Source organism: Apiospora hydei (genome assembly GCF_038363865.1).
Source record: "Apiospora hydei strain CBS 114990 chromosome Unknown utg000004l_segment0_segment0, whole genome shotgun sequence".
Lineage (NCBI taxonomy): Eukaryota > Fungi > Ascomycota > Sordariomycetes > Amphisphaeriales > Apiosporaceae > Apiospora > Apiospora hydei.
This window is the reverse complement of record NW_027117363.1, coordinates 5,745,261-5,768,507: the sequence shown is the minus strand read 5'-3', so window position 1 is coordinate 5,768,507 and position 23,247 is coordinate 5,745,261. Positions and strand designations below refer to the sequence as shown.

General features: G+C 53.6%; 7 protein-coding genes across 7 annotated transcripts; 4 read left to right on the top strand and 3 right to left on the bottom strand.

The window, feature by feature from the left end:
- Positions 1–498: 498 nt before the first annotated feature.
- PG997_004334 (uncharacterized protein) lies at positions 499–1,280 on the bottom strand (the record flags this gene model as incomplete). The annotated part of the gene is made up of 2 exons (XM_066808649.1): positions 499–1,038; positions 1,188–1,280. 2 exons carry the CDS (start codon positions 1,278–1,280, stop codon positions 499–501), a joined length of 633 nt encoding a protein of 210 aa, XP_066672267.1.
- A 504-nt stretch (positions 1,281–1,784) lies between these two features.
- PG997_004333 (uncharacterized protein) lies at positions 1,785–5,295 on the bottom strand (the record flags this gene model as incomplete). Its single annotated transcript, XM_066808648.1, has 4 exons — positions 1,785–3,058; positions 3,189–4,449; positions 4,612–5,025; positions 5,101–5,295. The coding sequence occupies 4 exons, from the start codon at positions 5,293–5,295 to the stop codon at positions 1,785–1,787; spliced, it is 3,144 nt and encodes a 1,047-aa protein (XP_066672266.1).
- Positions 5,296–5,659: 364 nt separating this feature from the next.
- Positions 5,660–6,458, bottom strand: PG997_004332 (ATP synthase subunit delta; the record flags this gene model as incomplete). The annotated part of the gene is made up of 5 exons (XM_066808647.1): positions 5,660–5,692; positions 5,745–5,923; positions 5,989–6,142; positions 6,210–6,296; positions 6,357–6,458. The coding sequence occupies 5 exons, from the start codon at positions 6,456–6,458 to the stop codon at positions 5,660–5,662; spliced, it is 555 nt and encodes a 184-aa protein (XP_066672265.1).
- A 5,374-nt stretch (positions 6,459–11,832) lies between these two features.
- On the top strand, positions 11,833–14,102 carry PG997_004331 (uncharacterized protein; the record flags this gene model as incomplete). Its single annotated transcript, XM_066808646.1, has 2 exons — positions 11,833–12,209; positions 12,260–14,102. 2 exons carry the CDS (start codon positions 11,833–11,835, stop codon positions 14,100–14,102), a joined length of 2,220 nt encoding a protein of 739 aa, XP_066672264.1.
- Positions 14,103–15,266: 1,164 nt separating this feature from the next.
- PG997_004330 (putative GTP-binding protein SAR1) lies at positions 15,267–16,237 on the top strand (the record flags this gene model as incomplete). The annotated part of the gene is made up of 6 exons (XM_066808645.1): positions 15,267–15,285; positions 15,418–15,521; positions 15,614–15,653; positions 15,722–15,787; positions 15,846–16,145; positions 16,197–16,237. The coding sequence occupies 6 exons, from the start codon at positions 15,267–15,269 to the stop codon at positions 16,235–16,237; spliced, it is 570 nt and encodes a 189-aa protein (XP_066672263.1).
- Positions 16,238–17,873: 1,636 nt separating this feature from the next.
- On the top strand, positions 17,874–20,213 carry PG997_004329 (uncharacterized protein; the record flags this gene model as incomplete). Its single annotated transcript, XM_066808644.1, has 3 exons — positions 17,874–17,945; positions 17,993–19,639; positions 19,767–20,213. 3 exons carry the CDS (start codon positions 17,874–17,876, stop codon positions 20,211–20,213), a joined length of 2,166 nt encoding a protein of 721 aa, XP_066672262.1.
- Positions 20,214–21,755: 1,542 nt separating this feature from the next.
- On the top strand, positions 21,756–22,853 carry PG997_004328 (catechol 1-2-dioxygenase 1; the record flags this gene model as incomplete). Its single annotated transcript, XM_066808643.1, has 2 exons — positions 21,756–21,992; positions 22,077–22,853. 2 exons carry the CDS (start codon positions 21,756–21,758, stop codon positions 22,851–22,853), a joined length of 1,014 nt encoding a protein of 337 aa, XP_066672261.1.
- Between the last annotated feature and the right edge of the window lie 394 nt (positions 22,854–23,247).

Sequence of the window (23,247 nt, the reverse complement as noted above, 5' to 3'; positions counted from 1 at the left end):
TGGCCCCCAACCTAGGTCAGGGGTTCGTAGAAAGGGGCGCGCGCCAGGCTGGACACGCCTGGATGATAGCCCTTATTAAGTGTCCTGGAACATGTATCACAGTGGTATTCCGGTCCACGCATCATATCACCAAGATGTTTGCCCAAATGAGCTAGAACCATGATACTGATCGCCAGGAAAGAGCCGGCCTAGCAGGCTTGCGAATTATCAAGTATGTAACTATCTCTTCCCACCTTGGCTGGTTGCACCTTGTAAGATTTTAACGCCGTTCCCCCATTTCACCATCCCCCAGCTGGGATGGTCGTGTCGGATTGATGTTAATTACAGGTACCCGAAAGCCCCGGACCTAGCCCCCTTTGCCCCTCAGGGACTACTTTCTCATTCTATCGCCCGTGCCAGAGCCACCTGATTCCAATCAGGGCAAGTCCTCCAGTGAGGTAACCATCCAAAGTGGTGAGTTTCCCCAGATGAGCCTCGTCGGATTTGAGCTCGGCCTGTTCATTGGGATAGAGTCGACAGGCAACCGGCCAAGGACGTGGTTATAATGGAGTCCCGGGACAGGAGGTGGGGGGTATAGCCCATGGACAACATCATGATCTGTTCCATTCGCTCATACTCGAGGTTCATATGAGTGATGATGGGCATTGCCTCCTCCTCTGCGGTGCCGCCGAGTCGTGGCCGCGAAAGGGGCAGCGATGTCTTGTTGCTGCCGGGGAGAGCAACAGTGATGGTAGATTGGCTGCCGTCTTCGAACAAGCCTTTCTCCTCTTCGTCACCTCCGGGATGCATAAAAGTACCTTCAATATCGCCGAAGTCCTGGCAGGACGTTGGATGCGGTGTTGCCGGTAATTGCCGGTATTCTACTAGGCCAAGGGGTACTCCTGGGCTGTAGCGGGATGAGCCAGTCGCTGCCGGTGAGGGGGATTCTTCTCGGCCCTTGCCCAGGGGTTGTAGACCCGAAGTGCCATTCTTGTGGTTCTCCGCTCGGCCGCTCGGCGGTGGGGTTGGCTGGTTCGTTGGACGGTTCCTTGGTGTTTCCTGTGCGTATGTTGATGGTCACTCGTTAGCCAGACCGGTTGGATGAGTCTAGGGAGAATGTTGATCTGTTGCATTCTCGAAAGACGTTGGGAATTTTCCACACCCGAGACCTTGCTATTGTTCACTTGCCGGTAGGTGCCCCTTTCGACAGATCGAATCCATCTTGTGGGTGCAAACCCGAACAGATCGAACGAGGCCTCTGGCAGTGAATCCCGGAACCAGTGCGGGCAGATAGGGGTCATATTTACCTGAAAGGACTGCTCCTCCTTGGAGTAATATACGATCTGATGGCAGGGCTTGCTATGAAGCCTTCCGTGTGGTGTGTGTTTGCTGCGGTGACAAAGAGCGGTTGCTACCCCGAAAGCCTTTGAAAACGAAGACGGGGGGTATTAGAACCACGAAACGTTGCACCTCTGAATTACTGCGAGCGTCTGCCTCAATGGCACCCATAACACCTACTTTGGCCTTGTTTGCTCTTTTTTGTCACATCCTATGACTTGACGCATGTTGGGACATAGGCGAACTACTATTGACAAACACAAAGCCCGAACACTCGATGAAGAGTTGACCACAGCAAAGCGAAGCTAATACCAAATGACTGGTTGAATCAATACAGTTACTACGGATGTTCATTAGGCCACTTCTAGGGAACATTAGGGTTGCATACTCTGCCTCACGCCCCTAATTAATAGCATACTCGTTTCGGTGGGCCGATAAGTGTAGGACGAGATTGTGTATGGCATGGATCACTCCTCGACTTCCTCGGCCTCCTGTGTTAGGTCGGTGTTGATGACCAGGTCATCCTTCCCTTTCAAGTGCATGACGATCGTCAGCCCCTGTATGCCTAGATCCTCATCCTGCTGCTGTGAACCCTGGTCCCGGGCCGAATCGGCGTCGACGTCATGGAACGACTCCCGCGTCGACATCTCCGCCTTCAGCTGCCGAATCTCCGACGTCAGCGCCATGTACCGGTCTTTCCACCGGCAGTCATGATTCGGGGGTGCGATAGGGGTTGGTCGATGGATCTCGGGGTTCGATCCCTTGCTGGAAAAGGAGAAAGACTCATCAGATCCGTTCTCGTAATTCGAGGCAGATTTCTGTACTCGGGGGGCTTCTTCTTCGTCTTGGAAGGACACCTGTCGCCGTCGCAACGGTGTTGCGTTGAAACCACTTGCAGTTGCCCGAGTCTCCACGGTACCTTGCCGGTGGGAACTATATCGAGTCTCAGCGAAAAGTTGATCAAGCTCTTCTTGGGCACGCAGTGTAGCTCTGCGATAATTGCTTTCGACAGATTCCGTTCTGGGGTTTGCTTTGCCTGATGGATTGTTCGAGGACACTACCGATGGGCTGAGGGCACCTGCGTTTCTCTCGTGAGGTCCACGCATGTGAGGTGATGTAGGTGACGGCGCTTCGCAAAAGATACAGCTCTCCGTATAGCCACTCTCGTGCTCATACTGAGACGATGATCTCTGCACAGGGACTGGAGCTTCCTCCTGAGAGGCGGTGTGTTTTAGCTGCGCCGCAGATGACTTGCTTGCCGTGTCTTGCTGTTGCAATCCCGATGGAAGGCCAAGCCATGTATCCGACTCGTCCTGTGTGTGCACTGTCCGTTGGGGGTCTTTCGAGGCATATCGTAGATCGAACTTGGAGCTTGATAGTCGACCTGGGGTATTCTGGGAAGGGTCGTGGCTACGTGTTGAGTTATTCGGGCGATCGACTCGCCTATACTGTTCCCTGCTGGCTCGAGATAGGCCATACTGACTTCTTGTACCCACATGCCGTAGCCTATCCTGAACATTGGCAGGTTTTTTCGACGGTGTTTTAAGCCATGGTGGAGGGCTTGCGACACGACTCTTCGGTGCGACGCCCCTTTCCTGGCCATTGAAAGCTATACGCTCATCAGATACATGGCTTTGTCGATCGCTGTCTGATCTGGCATCCAGCGCTGCGCTCAACGTCTTTCCGCGACTGGTCGATTCAATTCTGGAAGTATACTGTACCTCCTTGTGCATTGTCCGTTCTACATGCTTGGTTGTCTGCTCCATATGCTTGGTCTTGGCTTGCCACCCAGCCTGAGAGTCCGTTTTCCCCGGCTCTTTTGCTTCTCGGGTAGAAAGGGGGTCTCATCTCTCCCTTGGAACTTCCCTCACCTGACGAAGCACCTTGGCCCGCAAACGCAGTCGAGCCCATCCGCTTGATTACTCGAAATGGACTTCTCGATGATGGCGTTCCGTGAGGTACACTATTATCACCAACCGGCGACGGGCGTTCTTCGCCTACTGCACGTCGCATATGCTGGGAGCGTTGGACATGCCTAAGAGTTTGGTGGGTCTCGTGCACTTCAGACTCAGGCTCGGCTAGTTCAGAGTCAGCCTTCGAGATGTCATCGTCGAGAACTGTTTCCGCAGACGCCGAGGTGTAGCGATGCTCTTCGCTCGGCGGATGCCCATGTGGCAGAGGCTCTTCCCTGTACCGAAACGAGCCTATTTTTGTGGTTGCTTGGACCTGCGTGAGGGGCTCGAGCTGCTTCATCGCATACTGCTCTGTAGTTTCCGCGCGGTTCTCACGCACTTCCGAACCTTCGACTGTTTCTTCCACAACCGACTGCCCTATAGCCTTCCCGGCGGAATTCGACTGAGAACCACGGAGGTTATGGCCGGCCGCCAGGGCAAGATGTTCAGCGATATGGTGCGGGCCGTGGAAGCCTGGGGAGTGATGACGGTGAATGGTATCGTGTCGTGAATGCAGAGCTTCTACCGCCGAGGATGGTTGCTCAGCTAGTCTGGATTTGGAAATTGCGCCATTTGTCTGTTGAGATTGTTCCCCAACGAGGCCTCGTGGGCTTGTATACACGTCTTCGTCTTGGCTACTTCGGTATAAGGCACAGAAGACACTGTGTCTGAATGGGCGATGCCCTTCATGTGTTGCCCTGCATACAGGGTTTTCGCACCCGGCCTCTTCGTCATCACTGGCCCCAGTGCGCGTAGTATGGCGTACCGCACTTTCTGCCACATTACGGGACTGTCTGGCTTTTGCTCCATTGCCATCCGCTCCTGGCCCTGAAGCCTTCGCTTTTGCCTCTCTATCCGCAATCAGAAATGGGTTTTGTTTTACTGACCAAGTGGGATGCGATCGAAGAGTGTCGGCTCGTAGATGGGGTCGGAGAGGGTTTATTTCTGTTCCTACGGAGGCCATGCTTTGCTTGTTTGTTTCTGACGCCGGCGGACTCTGGGCTGCCTCGCTCGCATTGTGTCTAGGACGAAATCCCGAGGAGGCGGCTTGTACGGGGGTTCGATCGTGGTTTTCTGGCTGAGCCTCGTACCAAACAGTATGCCGTGACCCAGCTGATTGTTGATGCGATTGGGATTTGACTTCAGTATGTAGTACTTGAGATGTTTGTTGGCGGCGGCTCTGAGATTCAGGAGTAGTTAACGGTGGTGGCCTGTATTTTGCCCCGCCCTCTTTTATAGTTCTACTTGGATGATGCGAGAAACGCACATGGGCTTCCTCGCTGTCTTCAGAGGCTTCACATAGACAGCGCTCGCAAAAGCGATGACCGCAAGCCGAGCATACCCTCGGTGACCAGGTACGGGCAGAGCAAACGTGGCAAATCCTGCAGAATCTTCGGGGGCTGGCGTTTCTATCTCCCGAAAGAGTCAAGTCTTCCTCATCCGAAAGCCAACCAGAAGGCCGGGCGACCCCGTACTGCTCAAAGAGCTCGCGGGCAGATCTTCGGCGATTCACCGCAGTGCCCATGGCAGATTGGTCAGAGACAGGCTGGCCCGAAGTTGGATGGTTACGTATTTGTTCGATGGAGAAGCTACCTCGGAGGCCAGTGACACGAGGTCCGCAGGCGCTGCATTCCGAAAGTTCAAGCTTGCAGTTGTGCCCTCTACGGCGGTCTCGTGTGATGGCATGCGCATCCACATGCTTGTTTCGGGGGCTTTTCAGCTCAACAAAAGAATGATCATGTTGTATCACCGAAGACTGAGACACATCTAAGTGCTGAGGGGACGATTTGACATGTCGGAGGGCAGAACGTTGTCCCTAGCCAGTTGATACGTTCTCGCGGTCCCTCTCTTGCAAGACAGCATCGGACATTCGATGGTTTGGGTGTGCAATGCCTTGTAGTTGTTGAAGTCGACATCTAACGGTGCCGTCGGGGACACCTTCATCGTCCAAGAACTCCACGTATTCCGGCTGTTGCTGGTCAGGTACGGCCAGGGTCGAGGCTACAGATGGCTCAGCTAGGGACATTGTCGTCAAGTGATGACCCCAATGTCTTTGCCTGCTTTCTGTTATGCTGGGAAACCGTAGCAAGCGCCGGAGAGCATGGCGGTCATGTTGGCTTCTAAGTACTGCTGCAATATAACTGTTGATGCATTGTTGAAGGTTAGATGTACTAAGTTGACTAAGTTCAATGACTTAGCTGCAGACAATTGATGACACAGCCCGCAACGGGTGGCGGAGGAGGTTGCAGAAGGCACAGGGAAATTATCCGGAAGGAGCAATGGCTCATGCCACAGTCATGCTTAATTCTTGCAGTTACGCCCCAGGGTGAATTATAGGAAATCTTGATGTACACGAATGCTCCACTTGAATCGGCTTCACTCTATACACTCTATTTCAGGGCAGCCTGAAGACTCTCCAAAACCTGTGATGTATTAGCGAAACCAACTCGTTGGATTAGTGATTCGAGAGCTTACCTCAAGCTCAATCTTGGCCTCTGCAATATCCTGCTCACTTCCACCACCGTTTGCGACCTTCTGAGCCTCGGTGATCTGGGCACGAACGGCATCGGCACTGAAGTCCTCGAGAGGGTAACCCTCAACGGCGTTGACGCTCATGACGGAGCCGGGCTGGACGGTAGCAAAGCCACCAGAAACTAGATGGAATTGCTTTGTTTAGTTTTGACTTTGGTGTCTGGTGTCGAACATTGGATGGACATACGGAAGAATCGCTTGCTGCTGCCGCCATCCTCGACGACCTCGATCATACCGGGCTTGAGCTGCTCAATGGCGGGAACGTGGTTGGCCAGGACACCCATATCTCCAGACTCGGCGGGGATGTTGACTTGGACGACGCCCTGCGACTTGAAGATGGCCTATGTGCGGCATATATTAGCTCGGCTCGCAATTGCGACGGATGTGGGCGGCAGTGAAAGCAAGGACTGCTAATCGTGGCAATTGCATCGTGAAGCCGTCGTATATCGGGGACGGAGTTCGTACTTGATGAGGCAGAGCCAGCGTCAGCTTGATCTGTAGATATCTGTTAGCACTAGTTGGTTCCCATGGTATGAAGAGCTATGGAATGCTGGCCTTGTCGGGAGCAGCATCAGCGTATGTTCTGCGCTGGAGAGGAGCGCGGAAAGCTGCAGGGCGAGCTCTCAGAGCTGCTCGGGCAATTCGGAGGGAGTTCATTTTGACGGGTGATGTCAATTGGGAATTTCACTGTACGAAGCGGCCTCTATGCTCACGATGCCTCGTCACGCAAAATCGAGAAGGCCCAGGCTGCTTGCGGCTGTTTGTTCGGATAATCTCGGTCTCCGAAAGGCTTCATTGCCGGTCGGTACCTACAGTACCCTACAGAGAGAGAGCTTTTAGATGGAGTAAATTACATAAGCAACAGCTTCAATGGTCATGTGACTAAATCCCACGATGGAGCTGCTGCTTCTGCTTCTGCTTCTGCTGTGTCCATGCGTCTTTCTGCCTTACATATCCGGCCTCCAAAAGACCGGCCTTCCGCAGACCAAACCGAAAGCCGACGGGAGTCACACGGCAAGCAGTCCCATACGACGTACATGCCCATCTGCCACCCATCATGCCATATCTCGTCATCTGCTGGGAATGTCTAGCAAGTGGCTCGCTTCTTACATCACTGTTGCTGCGAAATCCTACAGGATGCTGAACGGCCATCTTATGTCACTCCTCAATGCTCATGACAAGCCCAGCCCGTGCCGTATTCGTCTTGATGCACATGCGCGAGTAAGCAGCCTCTTACAGGCTGTTATTCGTTGCTCCAACCCCGTACTGGCTGGCGCAGTGACAAGTGTAACGGATCTTGACCACCTCTTACGTGCCACAAGCCAACAAAACCGGCACTGTCCAAGTGCACAGGTATCTATTGCTACCTACTTGTGTACATACCCACCTGAGAACTTGACTTATTGCTGTTTTGCCCGCGTTTGCAGGTTGTGTGGGTGCGGGACGGACGTTGCTATTCTCGTAACCTTTACGCATACTCCCCTCATCAGCTAGCTGGTTCGCATTCAACGGCCAGACCAATCTGGCTTGTAGAATGGTCATACAGCAATGCGTTTTCTATAGCCCGTCTTGAGACCCAGCGACTAGCACAGTCTACCTATGGGGGAGCGGCCGAATCCGGCCTCCCGGCTGTTGAGGCTCGCTCCTTGGTAATGTTTGAGGGCTTGTGTGTCCGTTCAACTGTTCAACTAACTGTAACACGGTTGGGCATCTTGGCGTAACCTTGAATGAATGAACATGTGTTAGCCATGGCCATGGCTTTGCTCCGTTCATGTTGCAATGAAACCTTGAGTCGGGAAAAAAAACTATACAAACTAGCACATCTATTATTATCATCAGAGATTCGAAGCTTGTGCCCAAAAACCTAATGCCACCCTGCCAAGAGGCCGGCCAGAATAGTTGAAAGCTTGAAGGGTGGATGGATGGATGGCTTTGCATTCTCAGCCTCGACAATCCCACATACGTCACCGGCTACTGAGAGTAGTACTTGCCAAGGGCTACCTAATGAGCTTCACGAAGCTCGTCGAGGATAGTGCTTGCAGAAAAGAAGCCTGTTCGCGAACGCACCGTCCGAACTGTTCTTTCCCATCCGAGTCAGGATTGCGGTCTCCATTGGAGATCGACGATGGCCCGTCATTGCAACAATGTGTTCCCTTACCACGCAAACGCACATCTCATGCCACTACTGCGGTGGACTTATCTTCTACTGGCTGGCTGGCTCGGAAGTTGAAACGATTCATATCACGAGACCTGCTGGCTGCCCAGGGTGAAATAGGACCCTGATATCCTCTCTCGCGCAGTGAGGGGTCGATGGTGATACAGGTTTGGGACCCTTGACCGAACAGAACCACCGGCCGGTGGTATTTGCTACTACGCGCTGATGCCGCCCATGTGTCTTCTGGATCCATCTAGTCTGGTATTCCTGATAACGACCCAATCGAAAAGTCTTTGGCGGGGTATCACAGATCATTCCGCTTGCCCAGTCTCTTGGGAGAGATGGGGTGCGTAAGGGTGCGGGGTTGACAGCATCCATCCATCCTGAGATGGTAACCCGTGAGTGGTGGTGAGTGTGATGGTGCTGTTGTGAATACCGAATAGAATGAGCCGCCGCGATGGCCGCCAGCATGGTGATTTATTAGATTAGTTGGCGGTCAACCCGCGCTATCTTTGTGCTGAACGAGCTCGAGTGAGATGGCCAACGTCTGAATTCGACACCTGCCACACAGCATTGCCGCATACAAAGGCAGTTGGCAGCGAGAGTCGATCCAAATAGCTTCATCCTCTTTTCGGTCGCCAGTCCGAGGCTGCAATGCACATGTGCAATATGTATGGAGGTTAATTAGTTGCTTCACAATCCGGTTTCAACTGTCAGCTATGTACCCAGCTTTCGAAGACGATCCTGGCGATCCTGATGATCCCCCACCTGGCTCGCATTTTTTTGTGTTGCCTTCGCTTGCCGCGTCAACCCATTCGAGACGATTTCCGTTACTCTAGACTGCTGTGCGAGATAGATTATGACCAGATTTATGAAGTCATATGGAAGTGAGGGGGCAGATGCACCATCAGATCACTGGGTGTATGTCTGCTCCTGCGACCGAGTTGCCCAAGTAGGAATATCGCATACTTGCCTGCACCAGACAGCTTGAATGACGGACATTATCCGCAGGTATTGGACCGGTCTTTTGCTGATTGTGTCTGAAGAAGATAGCTAACTAGATGCATGCATTTGATAGACGCTGATTTCCCAGGCAACCCGAATCCCCGAATGGGGTATCCTACAAGCATGTGGTCAAGCAACGGGCGAAGAGTCCACTCGACATGGCCCAAACGAATCAACGAAGAGTAGCGTTTGAGGAATAAGATTGGAATGTCTATCATCATCATGCAGGGACTGAGAGACCTTGAAAGACCTTGAAGGAGCCGCCGAGGTTTAAAGACTTGTTGGTTCATTGTGAATCTGCTGCAGTTCCCGACCTACCTAAAGTACTTATGTAGGTAGCATACATTGTGACTTGACACCAGCATGGCAGCACCAGACAATTTCCACTACTTGGCTCCTACTGCCTCACTTGTGGGCATGAAACCTACACATTGAGTAGGTATTGCAAATCCAGCAGAAGCATACGACGGCAATATACTTTTCCTGCGAGAAGTGAAACCAGCAGCACTCGTTGTTTCCCATGCTATGCGATGCTATGCTATGCTATGCTATACACTGCAGTACCTACCTAGGTATGTTTCGGCTTGGTATTTCACCTGCCAGATACCTGGCCCCTCTCCTCTGTAGCATGTCTCACCTAGGCGATCCATCTGGAATGTAGGCAGGCAGGTAGGGTAGCTTTCGCAAGAACTGGCAACCCAAGCCAATGGGAAAAGCCCCGAAATAACCTACCTCCTGCCGAGCTAGACGGTTTGCAGATGCATGTCGCCATCGCACAAGAGCACATGCGTCAATGCAAGTGCTGCTGGGTTCGGACGCCTGCTACTGGCCCGCCAACCCCCAACAGGATGCCGGATGCATAAGGGTAGGGTAGCCCTGGAGGAGCCCTTTTGTTACTGTGCAGGTTGGCTGGTAAGGTGTTTATTTTGGTCGACCGCAATTTTGGGAATGGCACTGTTGAGACCGGTTTTAGTAGAGGAGAAGAAAAAATTCTTCTCCCCTCTAGGCTATGCCTAGGGTGTACACGGACTTCCAGAAAGAAAATCATCGAAATAGCCCCGGCTTGGGAGTAGTGAAGCGGATGGCGGATGAGCGGCTTCGGGGCCAGATCAAAGCCCTGCATCTGTTTTCAAACAAGCTGAGCCAAAGTTTAGGAGGCAGGCCAATGAAAACCCCTGAACTAGGGGGGACTCTCGACAACTGGCAACGGAAGTCCCAGCAAAAAAAAGAAGACAAAGAAAAGAGGCCCAAAGCCGTCTTCCCCAGTCAGTGATCCGATCCACCAGAGAGACATGACGGTCTCACAGTCGGAGGAAGGACTGTAGGCAAGGAACCTGCACTGTACCGCAGGAGTAGGTTACCAGTGTCAGCGCAACAGCGGAGCTGCGGCCGAGGGAGCTAGTACTTACTGGGACTTACTGTATACTCTCAGCCAAGTATATGCACACTGTAATGGCCCAGACAGGATACTTCGCATCCGGCGAACGCGCCCATCCAACCACATGTATTCCCCCCGAGTTCAGACGGTTTGCAAGTCCCAACCTTGAAGTTCCTTACCGCCTGTTCACTTTTTCCTCCCTTTCTTGGTCGCCTGCAGCAGTGCAGCCCCCCTCCACCGCCCAAAACTACCCACTCGCACACAAGCTGACAAGGGCCATTCACTGACGAGATGAGAGAGAGGAGTGATTTTTGATTTGATTACCTGTCGCGAAGAATGGGGATGTGAGAAAGCCCTTGGTCGTCTCCTCCTTCTCGAGCTAAGCCCGTCACGTTAATACCTCAGAGCGAAAAGCGAGAAGCTGGCCCTGGGTCCTGGGTCGGGCACCACGGCACGGCACCTCTCAAAAGGGCCCATTTCTCCCACGCAATCCAGCGATCGCCCACTTGGACTCTTTTATGCGCGTTGACTGAACCACTACTACCTACCTAACCACTTGTTCGTTGCTGTTGCGCCGTGCTGCACTGCTCGTTGGCCGTCAGCACCGAAAGAGGAAGAGAAAGCAGAAGAAAAAACCTGATATTCTCCTGATAGCCTCCTGCTGATATCATCTTTCCCAATTTTTTGGGCTGACGCATTCGACTCGTCAACCCGAGCTCCTACGAACCTTGTCTCATCTTGATTCCCATTGTCCCAGTCGCCAAATCCATAGCCTTAACGTCATTCGAGGATTCGAGTAAGGCCAAGAATTTGCAAAGAGACCCTGCCACTCCGGCCCCCGAGGCGCATCTGTTGCAGTCTGTCCTGTGGTCTCGCTTCCTGCAGATCTCTCTTAACCACTTTTACGCCCAGTCCAGTCCAGTCCAGTGGGAAACAAACATAGCCCACCTCCAAAGTTAGGACACCAACAGAGCCTGCCCGTGCCTTATTACCCGCCTGTCTGCATCTGCTCCCCCCATCAAGAGAGGTGTGTGCCACTTCCGGCGCGGCATTACTTGAGGGCAAATTTGGTCGTTGCCCATCAGTCAGCTTTCTCTCGTCCTGCGCGGCGAGATCGGATTTCCACCTTCAAAAACACAAACCACATTTCACCACCACCCGGACCTCGTTGAGAACACCATGACCTCGGAATTATAGCCGCGCTGTCCCTAGGGACACCATACTGGTCGCGAAGACGGCACATAGTGCAATCTTCAACAACAGCAGCAACAGCAGCAGCAACTCTAACTCTAAAAAGTCGCTTGGCGATTCTCGCTTGTTTTTCCGAGTATCAATACCTTGTCCGGCCCGTTTCGATCGCGTCGTTGAACGACTTTGCGACTCTTGTCTGCCCAGACAGCATTACTTGCTTCAGAACTGCAATCATCTGGTTTAGTAGTGGCCAACACTTCACTACTCATCATACATAGCAGATCACTATCCCCTTACCTGCGATGGCCCGAGATCGAACCCGCGACTCTGCCACGTCCATCATGATGGCGTGGTCATCCCAAGGTGCACACATGCAGCATGAAACCGAAGACGAGGTGGCGGCAGAAGTTGACGAACCTCCTGACGACTCTCGTTCAACGTCCAGGAACAGCCAATTTCGGCGAACAATCGTCAGGAAGTGCAGGGAGCCTTCACAGTCCCTTCTGACAAAGGCTCTACACCAGTCTGACGACGACGAAACCGTTCCCGCCACTCTAGGCTTTTCCTCAAGACGCCGCTCCTTGAACAGCACTGCCAGCCTCGCTTCGACAGCCGACCTCACCAGTGATACTGGCTTGACCAGCCCCGCACGCACGAATACACCCAGTCCCCCACCCCCGTCATCCGCCTGGGTCCGCTGACTGGTGATAACTTCACCTCCAAGTTAAGATCCGCTGGCCAGTCTCCCCAACCCTCGGATAAGGATGTCACCCCAAAGAAGACCACGAACCCAGCAGCACCCGATACTCAGCCGACGCGTCCTGTGGAGGATTTGGCGAAGAAGAGATGCATCTCATTCGCTTGTGGACCAAAGCCAGAACCCAAGAAGCCTGCTGTAACTGAGGCCGTGGACCCCCCTCAGCGAAAGACTTGCATCAAATTCGCATGCACTTCGAAGACTACCCATCCAGGTGTAGAAAAGCCCCAAGTCGTTATTCCTACTTTGGTTGAACCAACTCGCAGAAATAGTGGTGGATCCCCTTCAACCCTCCGAAAGTACCGATCTCCTTCTACTGGTCGCTCGTGCCGATCATTGACTCCTCGAAGGTCGTCACAGAGTCCAGTAGCTTTCCGGTCCAAGAAGTTCTTGACTGCCAACCCCGTGGACTTGAACTGCGACTCGACGAGATTCTGCGAATTTGCTAGTAACGAGCCTCGCGAAGAAGATTGGATACGCCAGAATCCGCCTACAACGGCAGCACGGTTAACTATTAATGACACCCTCCAGAAGGAGAACGTCATTCGTCGCCTGGGGAAGGAGGCCGAAGACGAAGCATTGGAGGAAGAGGAGGAACAAGAAGGAAACGCTGAAGATGAGGACGACGAGGACGAGGACGAGGACGAAAACGACGATGATGATAGTGTGGCTCTGGATGATGAAGACGATTTGGAGGAAGAGGAGGTTGATGAGGACAACGATTCGTTATCTGGTTATGGAACCGACGACGACTGTTCGGATGGGTATAACACGGATAACGAGGTTGGATTCGCCGACTCCGATGATGAAGACGAAGGTGAAGACCTGGAGCTGTGGACGCACGGCCAAGCCGCGCTATTGTCCGGGGCCACACCTGTCAACCGTCGACCCTCACTGTCTGGGAGTCGATCCGACTCTTCGTCCGACGCATCTAACTCTCAGCCACGTTCCCGAGAGAAGACACGCCGTATCAAGATTCGACCGGGCACCCCTGAGCTTCCGGACAGTACGGATTTTGTCTGTGGCACTTTAGACGAAGACCGGCCACTCGAAGATGCCTACATATCATGCATCACACAAAAGCGGCTAGAGAAGCTCTGCCTGATTCCCCAAGATATTGATCCCAGCTTTCCCACCTCGGAACCAGAGGAGGAGTTGGCCAATTCCTACAAGGCCGGCCAAGATAGCGACGATCAAGTCTGGATTCACGGGGAAATTGAGGACCTGCACCACGAAAACGGCAGAGCTGATCGTCGGAAGAAGAGAGGCGAGCAAACTTCGCCGAAGAGGTATCGTTCTCCGCCGCCGAAGCGACTTCATTCGCCTGCACCCAAAGCTCGCGGGCGGTCGCCCAGACGCGTGGCCGAGAAGCCTTCACCCAAAAGAATGGTGTCACCTCCTCCTGGCAAACAGGCCCACAAGACTCCGTGCGCCTCGCCCAAGCAAATTGGCAAGCGAGGGCGTGAATTCAACAAGACGCTCGCTTTCCGGCCTGGTCTCACTCAAACCAAGTCGCTGCCTCGTGCCCCTGCATTCTTTGCGCACAACCTGAGGGGTCAGCGACGCCGACAGGCAGCCTATACTGGTGCCAAGGGTCATGTACGAGGTGCTATTGATATTGTCAAGGGCCTTGAGCACAAGCGTCAAAGACGGCGAGAGAAGTACATGCATAAGCACTTCAACCGGGCTCGGAAGGGCCAAGTCCCGGAGAAGCGTCCTCAACCAGGCCAAGGCCTAGTACGAATGAGAGAGTTAGGACTTCATATGGCAGGCAAAGCTGGTCCTAACCCTGTCCAATATGTTCTTTCCATCTAGAAAGAGCATGCGTTGGCTGTTCTTGCCTTGATACCCTGGTGCACTTCGCTTTTTAAACAACTACGAGTTATGACGATTCCCAACCCGTATCATACCTTACATTTTACACTGTTTATTTTACATTTTCCCCACGGCGGCCTGTTTGCTTACAGGGCTAGTCTTTTTTTTTTTATGTATATAGAGATGCATCACACTTACGATTCTTTCACGACCGAGAACTTTGGGCATTCGGGAGGCGCGGTAGCATCACGGATACCATGGCATTGGGTACAGGCGCATCATCAGGGGGATAGTCAGGTGGCGATCCGGCTCATCATTTACAATTGAATATTTCCAACATTTTGATTGGACAAACAGACAAAGAAAGCTTCGTACAGTTGCCATGAGTGTCCAGTTGCGCATTTTTTGCCGGTGACGTTGGGTGTCGTGGATAGGGACTGTAGTGTAGGTACCTAGGTAGGTATTCGATCATGATATTTGTGACGATTCCTATATAACCCTACCTCCCAGACGGACGGGCCCGAAAGACCGAGAAACAGGCATTGGATGGTACGCTTTTTGTGATCAGCAGCATGCATTTGTTCTGATATGACAGATATAAGACAAATATACCTACATCGATGTACATCGGACTTGTCGTATAACTGCGCACATGTATGTACATGTAGATTAATCAAAGTTTCTACTCATAGTGGCCTTAGAAGATGGATTGGTCCGATGCAAGAAACGTTCTCCCAGGCCGTTTGCAAACAGACAATTGCCATTCATTCAGAGACTGTCCTCTTTGAAGACCGAAGACTGCGACCGACTCACATTCATACCTACTTAGCTTTCCCTACATCCTAGACTCGGCCAGACAGTACGGTACGCCAGAGTGAATTCACACCGTGAGCTTTGAGCCAATCACATCGGGCCGTACCTGCTGGCCCTTTCAGCAGCAGCAACTGGGACTGGGACTGGGACAAGCCCAAGTCAGTCTGGCCTGCATACTTGTCATCCAAATCCTTAATCCCAAAATCCACCACGAGCCCATCCACCATACTTGCTGCTCACCTTTTGTCTCACGACGCACGACGAGGAACCTTCAGCACCAGCATCGTATTGCTCTCCGCCGCTGGCTACCCGCAACCTCCCATCAGATCTCGAGTTCGCAATCCCGCCATCATGTGGATTATCAACTGGTGTACGTCTCCCCGACCAACGCCTCTAGCACGAAACCCATCGTTTTTGCCAGCCCGTCCATCCATCCAGATGTGCCCACCTCTACTCTGTATCGTGGACTCTGCAAGCTGACTGCGCTACTGGTGAACAACAGTCTACGACGTTTTGTCCTCCTTGGGCCTGCTCAACAAGCATGCCAAGCTTCTTTTCCTTGGTCTCGACAACGCCGGCAAGACCACACTGTTGCACATGTTGAAGGTATGTTGCCAGACAACCACTCGCCTTTTGCGCTGCGTGGAAGAACCCTCCCTCTACATGAAGACGACCGGTACTGACTTGATACCGGATAGAATGACCGAGTTGCCATCCTCCAGCCGACCCTCCACCCAAGTATGTCGCCGCCCATCGATCCCGATCGCTCTCTTGGGCACGTGTCCATAGGCTAACACGGTCACCAGCTTCGGAAGAACTTGCCATCGGCAACGTGCGTTTCACCACATTCGATCTTGGTGGTCATCAGCAAGGTACGCTCGACTTTGGCACATGATAAACAATCAAAATGTATGGCTAACCTCCTGACAGCCCGCCGGCTCTGGAAGGACTACTTCCCCGAAGTGAACGGCATTGTCTTCCTTGTCGATGCCAAGGACCACGAGCGCTTCCCCGAAGCCAAGGCGGAGCTGGATGCGCTTCTGTCCATGGAGGAGCTCCAGAAGGTCCCTTTCGTCGTTCTCGGAAACAAGATCGACCACCCCGATGCCATCTCTGAGGAGCAGCTGCGCCACGAGCTTGGCATGTACCAGACGACCGGCAAGGGCAGAGTGCCCCTTGAGGGCATCCGACCTATCGAGGTCTTTATGTGCAGCGTGGTTATGAGACAGGGTAAGCTGAAACACTCAGTACACATGCGACCAATATACTGACCAAGTCTAGGCTACGGCGAGGGCATCAGATGGCTGTCGCAGTACGTCTAGGGAGGGGACGAGTATCTGGCTGTAGAGCCGGAGGCGGGTTGCCGCCCAAGCCTTGGGCCAAGACAGCACTTTGGGGGCAAGCCGTCGGGAGGAGTTGTATTTAGCGCGTGCATACAGTGCTCTGTGGATGTTGCACGCCTACATGAATCAGTGAATTTGGCGTTTTATTAGGGCAGCTATCGCATCATGCACTTGTTTGGGCTTCTTAGGTCTAATGGGAGTCCAGGTAATAGAGGCACTTTGTTCAACCTAGGTCTGACCTTGCCTCTTCCAGCTACCATCGTCCTGGATCAGCTCCGAATGTGCCCTTTCTTCGGCTGGGAGATTTGTTGACTCGGGTATTGCGATGCTGGACCGTTGGCTCCATGCCATGGTACCAGCACGACTGGAAAGCGACAGTGCTTTCGTATCAACAATCTTGTTTTGCGGGGGTAGAGAAGCAGAAAGGCTGGTTTATAACCAGCTAGAATGACCATATCGACATTGCGCTCTACATATATGTCGACAAAAGAGTATGCGGCGCAGTTGAAGTAGAATTGGGTCCAATCCGAACTGTTGCGACGTTTGAATACAGTTTGGAAGTGCCAAGAGATGCGAGCCCGCGCTACTTTTTTTTTTTTTTTTTAATTATTGACAGCAATCTATTGGTATACGATATTGGGATTTCGAATCACGCATTCACACGGCGTATATAACTAACTACCTTGGTAGCATCCGTAAGTATACTATGATTGAGATCAGCTGCTCTGCAGTAACCCCCTATAGGTTGGTTGCTCATGTCCACCATGATAACTCGAGAGATTACCTCTGGTAGTATTGTAGGACGCAATATCACAAGATCGGGTGTCGGTTCCAAGCCTTCTATATCGCCATGTTTCAAGGCTTAACGCACAAGGGTGACTGTGGCCCAACTAACAGAGCCGTCGCCAGAATCCCCACGCCACGAATATACACAGGGTGATGCAAGGTGAAAGGGATTCCGCAAGGTATGAAGCCGAGGTTTTCAAGTCATCCCATTACTGTGCAAGCCGTGGTTCGGGGTTGGCAGATTGTCAGACGAAGATACGATAATGAAAAGACGATTTCTTTTCCAATTTTTATATTGAGTACGGCAGAGCAACCTCGGCAGGCCCTAGTTGCTCAACTTGCAGAGTTGCTGGGGCGGACACGGCCGTATGTGGAAAGGGTTCCGGTGGTTGTAGGGGCCTGGAGGGGGCCCGTACAGGCCCGTACAGGCCCGTACAGGCCTGTACAGGCCCCTTCTGGGCTTCTGGACCCCCCCAATTCCCCTACATATGCTACTAAGCATGATAGGAGCCCCCAGGAGCCCCCCAGGAGCCCCCCATCACTGCCCCCTGTGGACGCTTAGCGGCGCCCCAACGAACCGCAATTGCGCTTGCGCTGAAATGCGAATGCTGCGTTGCGCTGCAGACGTCATCCCTTCCCTTGTCTGACACCGGCTGATCAGCCATCCATTTCCCATGCCCACGGAGGCACTTTTTGGCACTTCCTGTAATACAACACAGCAGTACAATAACACTAGAAACGAAACATACTTCAGTCTGCAATGCCGCGTCTTTCTCCCTCGATTGCGCGGTAGGATGCACTTGGACTTTTCTCCAGCATACTAACGACAATGGCAAACGAAACACCAACTTCCATCTCTGCGCCTTCGCCCTCGTCCACGTCTACCAAGGCTAAGCCGCGCGTGAGTTTCTTCGGGAAGCCCCATCACAACTACGGCTTCCCCCAGAGACTTTCGACCATACGCAGCTGCCGGGCTACGACGTCGAGTACGTCCCGCCAGAAGATATTGCCGCCTTTGAGTCCGCCCTAGCAGCCCCAGATCCCATTAACTCGTCCGCCGATGACGGCTCGACACTGCGAAGTCCCGCTCTCCGCAGCGGAAGCAACCTCACCTTGCCTGACCCCAACACTACCACTTTGCTGCCACCGACGAGCGTCGCTGCTCAGCATCGCCATGGCAGCCAGGGTAGCCTCCTGATATCGGCACAAAACGACTGGGCCCCCGTCAACGAAAGAGTCTCGCGGCCCGGCAAGAAGCGCCGCAGAAAGGCCCTGGGCCGTAGCGTCGACGAAGCCCGCGAGGGATATCTGTACGGCCTGCTACGAATCCCGTTTTTGCTCTTCACCCTGGCCTGGATCATCGGACTCTGCCTGGCCTACATGACAACAAGGCTATATGTATGGGGCTACGAGTACTTTGTTGCATGGCGAGGAAAGAGGGAAAACCTGCGACGCAATCTGCGCGCCACCAGCAGCTACAAGGACTGGGTGCAAGCAGCCAAGGAGCTAGACAGCTATCTTGGCAACACAGCTTGGAAGGAAGAGAATGAATATGCCTACTACGACTCAAAAACGGTCCGCAGAGTATGGGAGCAGATCGCCAAGCTCAGGCGGGCTGCAGAAATACAGGAGCTCAACGGTGACGGTGCAGCTGCTACATCCAACGGAGATACGAAAGCGAGCCCGAATGGCAAGAAGCCAATCGACGAGCTCAGGGTTATGATCGAGGCATGTGTCAAGAGTAATTTTGTTGGGGTTGAAAACCCGAGGCTGTACAGCGAAACGTACTATGGAACCAAGAACCTGGTGCAGAACTTCGTCGACGAAGGTAAGTCGAGCCGCCACACTATTCCGCACCACCTCATGTTCGACACTAATACGCTCCCGCTCAGTCGAAAAGAGCACTCGCTTGTTAGTGAATACGACGCAGATTCCCCGGAGCAGAAGAGAACTCTGTTCAAGCATTTGCACGCAAACTACGGACGCACCGCGCTATGTTTGTCCGGCGGTGCCACGTTTGCCTATTATCATTTTGGTGTTGTCAAGGCTCTCCTGGAAGCCGACCTGATCCCTGAAGTGATTACCGGAACAAGCGGCGGTGCTCTCGTTGCAGCTTTGGTCGCCACCCGAACGAATGAAGAATTAAAACAGCTGCTTATACCAGCCCTCGCGTATAAGATCAAGGCATGTTCTGAGCCTCTCTCGACGTGGCTGCCGCGGTGGTGGAGGACAGGCGCAAGGTTTGACTCGGTGGACTGGGCTCGACAGTGTAGCTGGTGGGCGCATGGGTCAATGACTTTTCGTGAGGCCTACGAGCGGACTGGCCGCATCCTGAACGTGTCTTGCGTCCCTGCCGATCCACATTCGCCGACCATTCTCTGCAATTACCTGACCAGCCCGGACTGCGTCATCTGGTCCGCAGTTCTGGCCTCGGCTGCGGTTCCAGGCATTTTGAACCCCGTTGTCCTTATGATGAAGAACCAAGACGGGAGCCTGTCTCCGTACTCGTTTGGGCACAAATGGAAAGACGGCAGTCTCCGCACTGACATTCCTATCAAGGCACTGAATCTTCACTTCAACGTCAACTTTACGATAGTTAGCCAGGTCAACCCCCCACATTTCTTTGTTTTTCTTCTCGTCGAGGGGCACAGTTGGAACCCCCGTCACACACCGAAAAGGTCGTGGCTGGCGTGGGGGCTACCTGGGATCTGCTGCCGAGCAGTATATCAAGCTTGACCTCACCAAGTGGCTCAAAGTCCTCAAGCATCTGGAGTTGCTACCCCGGCCTCTAGGACAAGATTGGTCGCAGCTATGGCTTCAGCAATTCGGAGGCACGATAACAATTTGGCCAAAGTCCAAGCCCAGCGACATGTTCCGAATACTCAGCGATCCGGATGAGGATCGTCTAGCTCGGATGATTCACGAGGGACAGCAAAGTGCCTTCCCCAAACTCAAATTCGTCAGCAATAGACTGAAGGTAGAACGGGAGATCGAGAGCGGTAGAAGGGCGACGCGACTGCGCAAGGTCGGCAGTCTGGACAGTATCATCAGCCAGGACGACCTCCAGAGCCTCCTGCGCGGATCTAACACGACCGAAGATGAGAGCACGGACGACATGGACGATGGGGACGTGGAAGATGGAGAGTACCAAAACGAAAAAGAAGATTAGAATGGGCCCCAGCATAGTAGACAAAGAAGATCAAAAAGAAGGCAAAAGAAAAGAAGGCGGCAGCCCCGCTGCTGCGCGTTATGTTCTCATCATTACATTACAATGAGCGCTTTACATGGGATAGGCCGGGATAACGAAAAAATGCAGGATGTTGATGGTGCGAGGACTGGTGTACAACGCTCGGTCGCTAATGCGGTATGAGGGAAAAAAAGAACGAGCATCTGGAGGCCCGCCTTAGGATGTCTCCGGGGCAAGGGTCCGGCGGGATACGTGCATGACACCCGTCTTTCCGCCCTCGGGGAAGCGAAGCCGCCTCAGGACCTGGCATCTCAGAAGGCGGTGTCAGCTCCCTGGAGGATGCGAGGTCCTGCAGTCTCCCTCGAGAGTACATTTGAGGTATCACAAATGACAGGCACCCTGCCCAGGCCCGGGCTTGTTTTCCACCGCGATCATTGCAGATTCCTCTCCCTTGTGATCCTACAATAACCCATATCAATTACACAACGCACCCACGCTCCCTGCCGCCAATGACGCCCGTGGCGGAGACTGACAGCTTCGCTCGACCCACGAACCGGGTCAGCCAACCATGCCGTTCACTGTGTGCATGCATATGCCTGTCTACCACCCCATCCAGGACGGCTGCTGGAACTCATCGCATTCTGTAACCGGACGGGTATTCATGGCCGCTGGAACAATGCACCCTACATCTCGGTAGCCTGATGCCAGATAGAGTGCTACTATAGATGGGCAAGGTTTGCTGTGCCGCCTGGGTCGAGAACTTGCAGTCGACCCATCACTTCTGACCAGCAACCTACTTCCTTCACTTCTGGACTCCTTGTGCAGCTATTTTGAGCAAAACCCTGGGGCCACTCTGACGCCATGTTTGCCTCTTCGCAAAAGGGCGACCGCTGTGCTCATCTGCTGATATTGGTCCTACAAGACGGTTCCTGGCATACTAAGCAACATGAGGTCAGAGCTTCGCGGTGGAACCGGCCGGCTTCGGTGCCATGGTTATCGTCACCCCTTGTGTAGCTACCCATGATGACATTTCCACTCATATCGGCCAGACAGCCAAACCAAGGGTTCTTGAAACGGGATTGAGATTTGCTTGCTCGCGTTTGCGCTGCTGCAAATAGCTACGCCTTCATCCGTGGCCTGTTTTATGACTCTGCGGACGGCCCCTTGCCCGGCCAGCAGAGGATGGTGGCACTTGTCCAGACAATGAGGGTTATTGGTCACGAAGAAGGAAAGGGGTGCTTTCCTCCACCCCCTCAGGCTACTTAAATCGACTCACTTGACTCGAGTTTCTGCTCGGACTGGTTGCTTGGATTTCATCCAACCAGGAACTTTTCGGCAGCCCAAAAGGAATCACTAGACTCTAGTCAAAACCTTCCTAACGTTTCTTTCCCTTCTCACGTGAAGAGCACAGCAGTAGCTAGAAGCAGCGCCTTCGTCCCAAACCTTGCTCCGTTGCTCGTCACGCGAAAGGCTCAGGTCCAAAACCCACGCCGAAGCCCACATACCACACCGTTGCCTGCAACGATGCTCATCCCAACCAAGACGGTTGACGAGGCCAATGGTCTTGAGAAGAAGAAGTCGTCCTCGTCTTCATCGAAGCCTCAGTATGACCCGGAATTCACCGACTTGGTCATAGCTGCCACCGGTCCCAAAGCCAATCCGCGCTTGGCCCAGATCATGCCGAGTCTGCTGCGGCACTTGCATGATTTCGCCCGCGAAGTGGACCTGACCGTCGCCGAGTGGACCGCCGGCGTCGACCTGGTAAGAAAGATGGAAACCCAAAAATCCTCAATAATTTTGCCTTGTATCCGGCTGATTGCGGTGGGACTGACAAAATGTGTGTAGATCAACCAAGCCGGCCAGATGTCTGACAACAAACGCAATGAGACACAACTCCTCTGTGACATCCTCGGCCTGGAATCTCTCGTCGACGAAATCACCTCCAAGCTCCTCCAGCAGCCTGGCACCACGCTGACCCCCTCGGCTGTCCTGGGTCCGTTCTACCGGGCCGCGGCGCCCGACCTACCGTACGGCGGCAGCATCCTGCAACTACCGTCCTCCTCTTCTTCCTCTACTCCCGCTGGCACCCATGGCAATGGCAGCGCCGTCCCTGACTGGGCCCAAGAGGCGCCCGCCCGCCTGGCCCACATTAACGGTCGCGTCCTCAGCGCCGAGACGGGCGAGCCCATCCCGGGCGCCACCGTGGACGTCTGGCAGGCGGCACCCAACGGCCTGTACGAGCAGCAGGACCCGTCGCAGCCCGACATGAACCTGCGCGGCCGGTTCGCGACCCGCGACGCCGACGGCGCCTACTCGCTCTACTGCCTACGCCCGACGCCGTACCCGGTCCCTGACGACGGGCCCAGCGGCCGCCTGCTGCAGCTACTAGACCGCCACCCCTACCGCCCGGCCCATGTCCATTTCGTCGTGAGCGCCCCCGGCCGCCGTACCCTGACGACGCAGCTCTTCGATGCCGAGGACCCCTACGTCGGCAACGACAGCGTCTTCGCCACCAAGAAGGAGCTGTGCGTCCGGTTCCACGCCGTCCAGGCGACGACGGACAAGGACGAGCAGGGGCCCAAGTGGGAAGTGGCCTACGACTTTACGCTGGGTGCAATTTGATCCGATGGATCACCTTGACGAGCCGTGCGGTACCGTCCCGGCGCGAAAAGTACCAACCACTACTCGCTCAATCTAATCTGGGGGTTGGCGGCTAGTTGGCGGGGGAGAATACTATCATGATGAACGATAATGACAACGGCAATGGCATTATCTCGCCTAAGCAGGTCTTGAGCAAGGAAATAGAGGGAGAGGGCGGAGAAGGGGGAAATAGACCTTGCATTTGGTACTGGAAAAGAAAAAGAAAGTCCTTGATCCATAAAACTGCCTCTTCGAGATGATGCCATATCCCCGATCCTTAAGCGCAAAGTTAATCTTCGTATCGTGTTCGCGTCGTTCCAATCAATGTCATTAAAGATAACGGGGCACGGGTGCTACTTGGATGTTGTTTGCTACG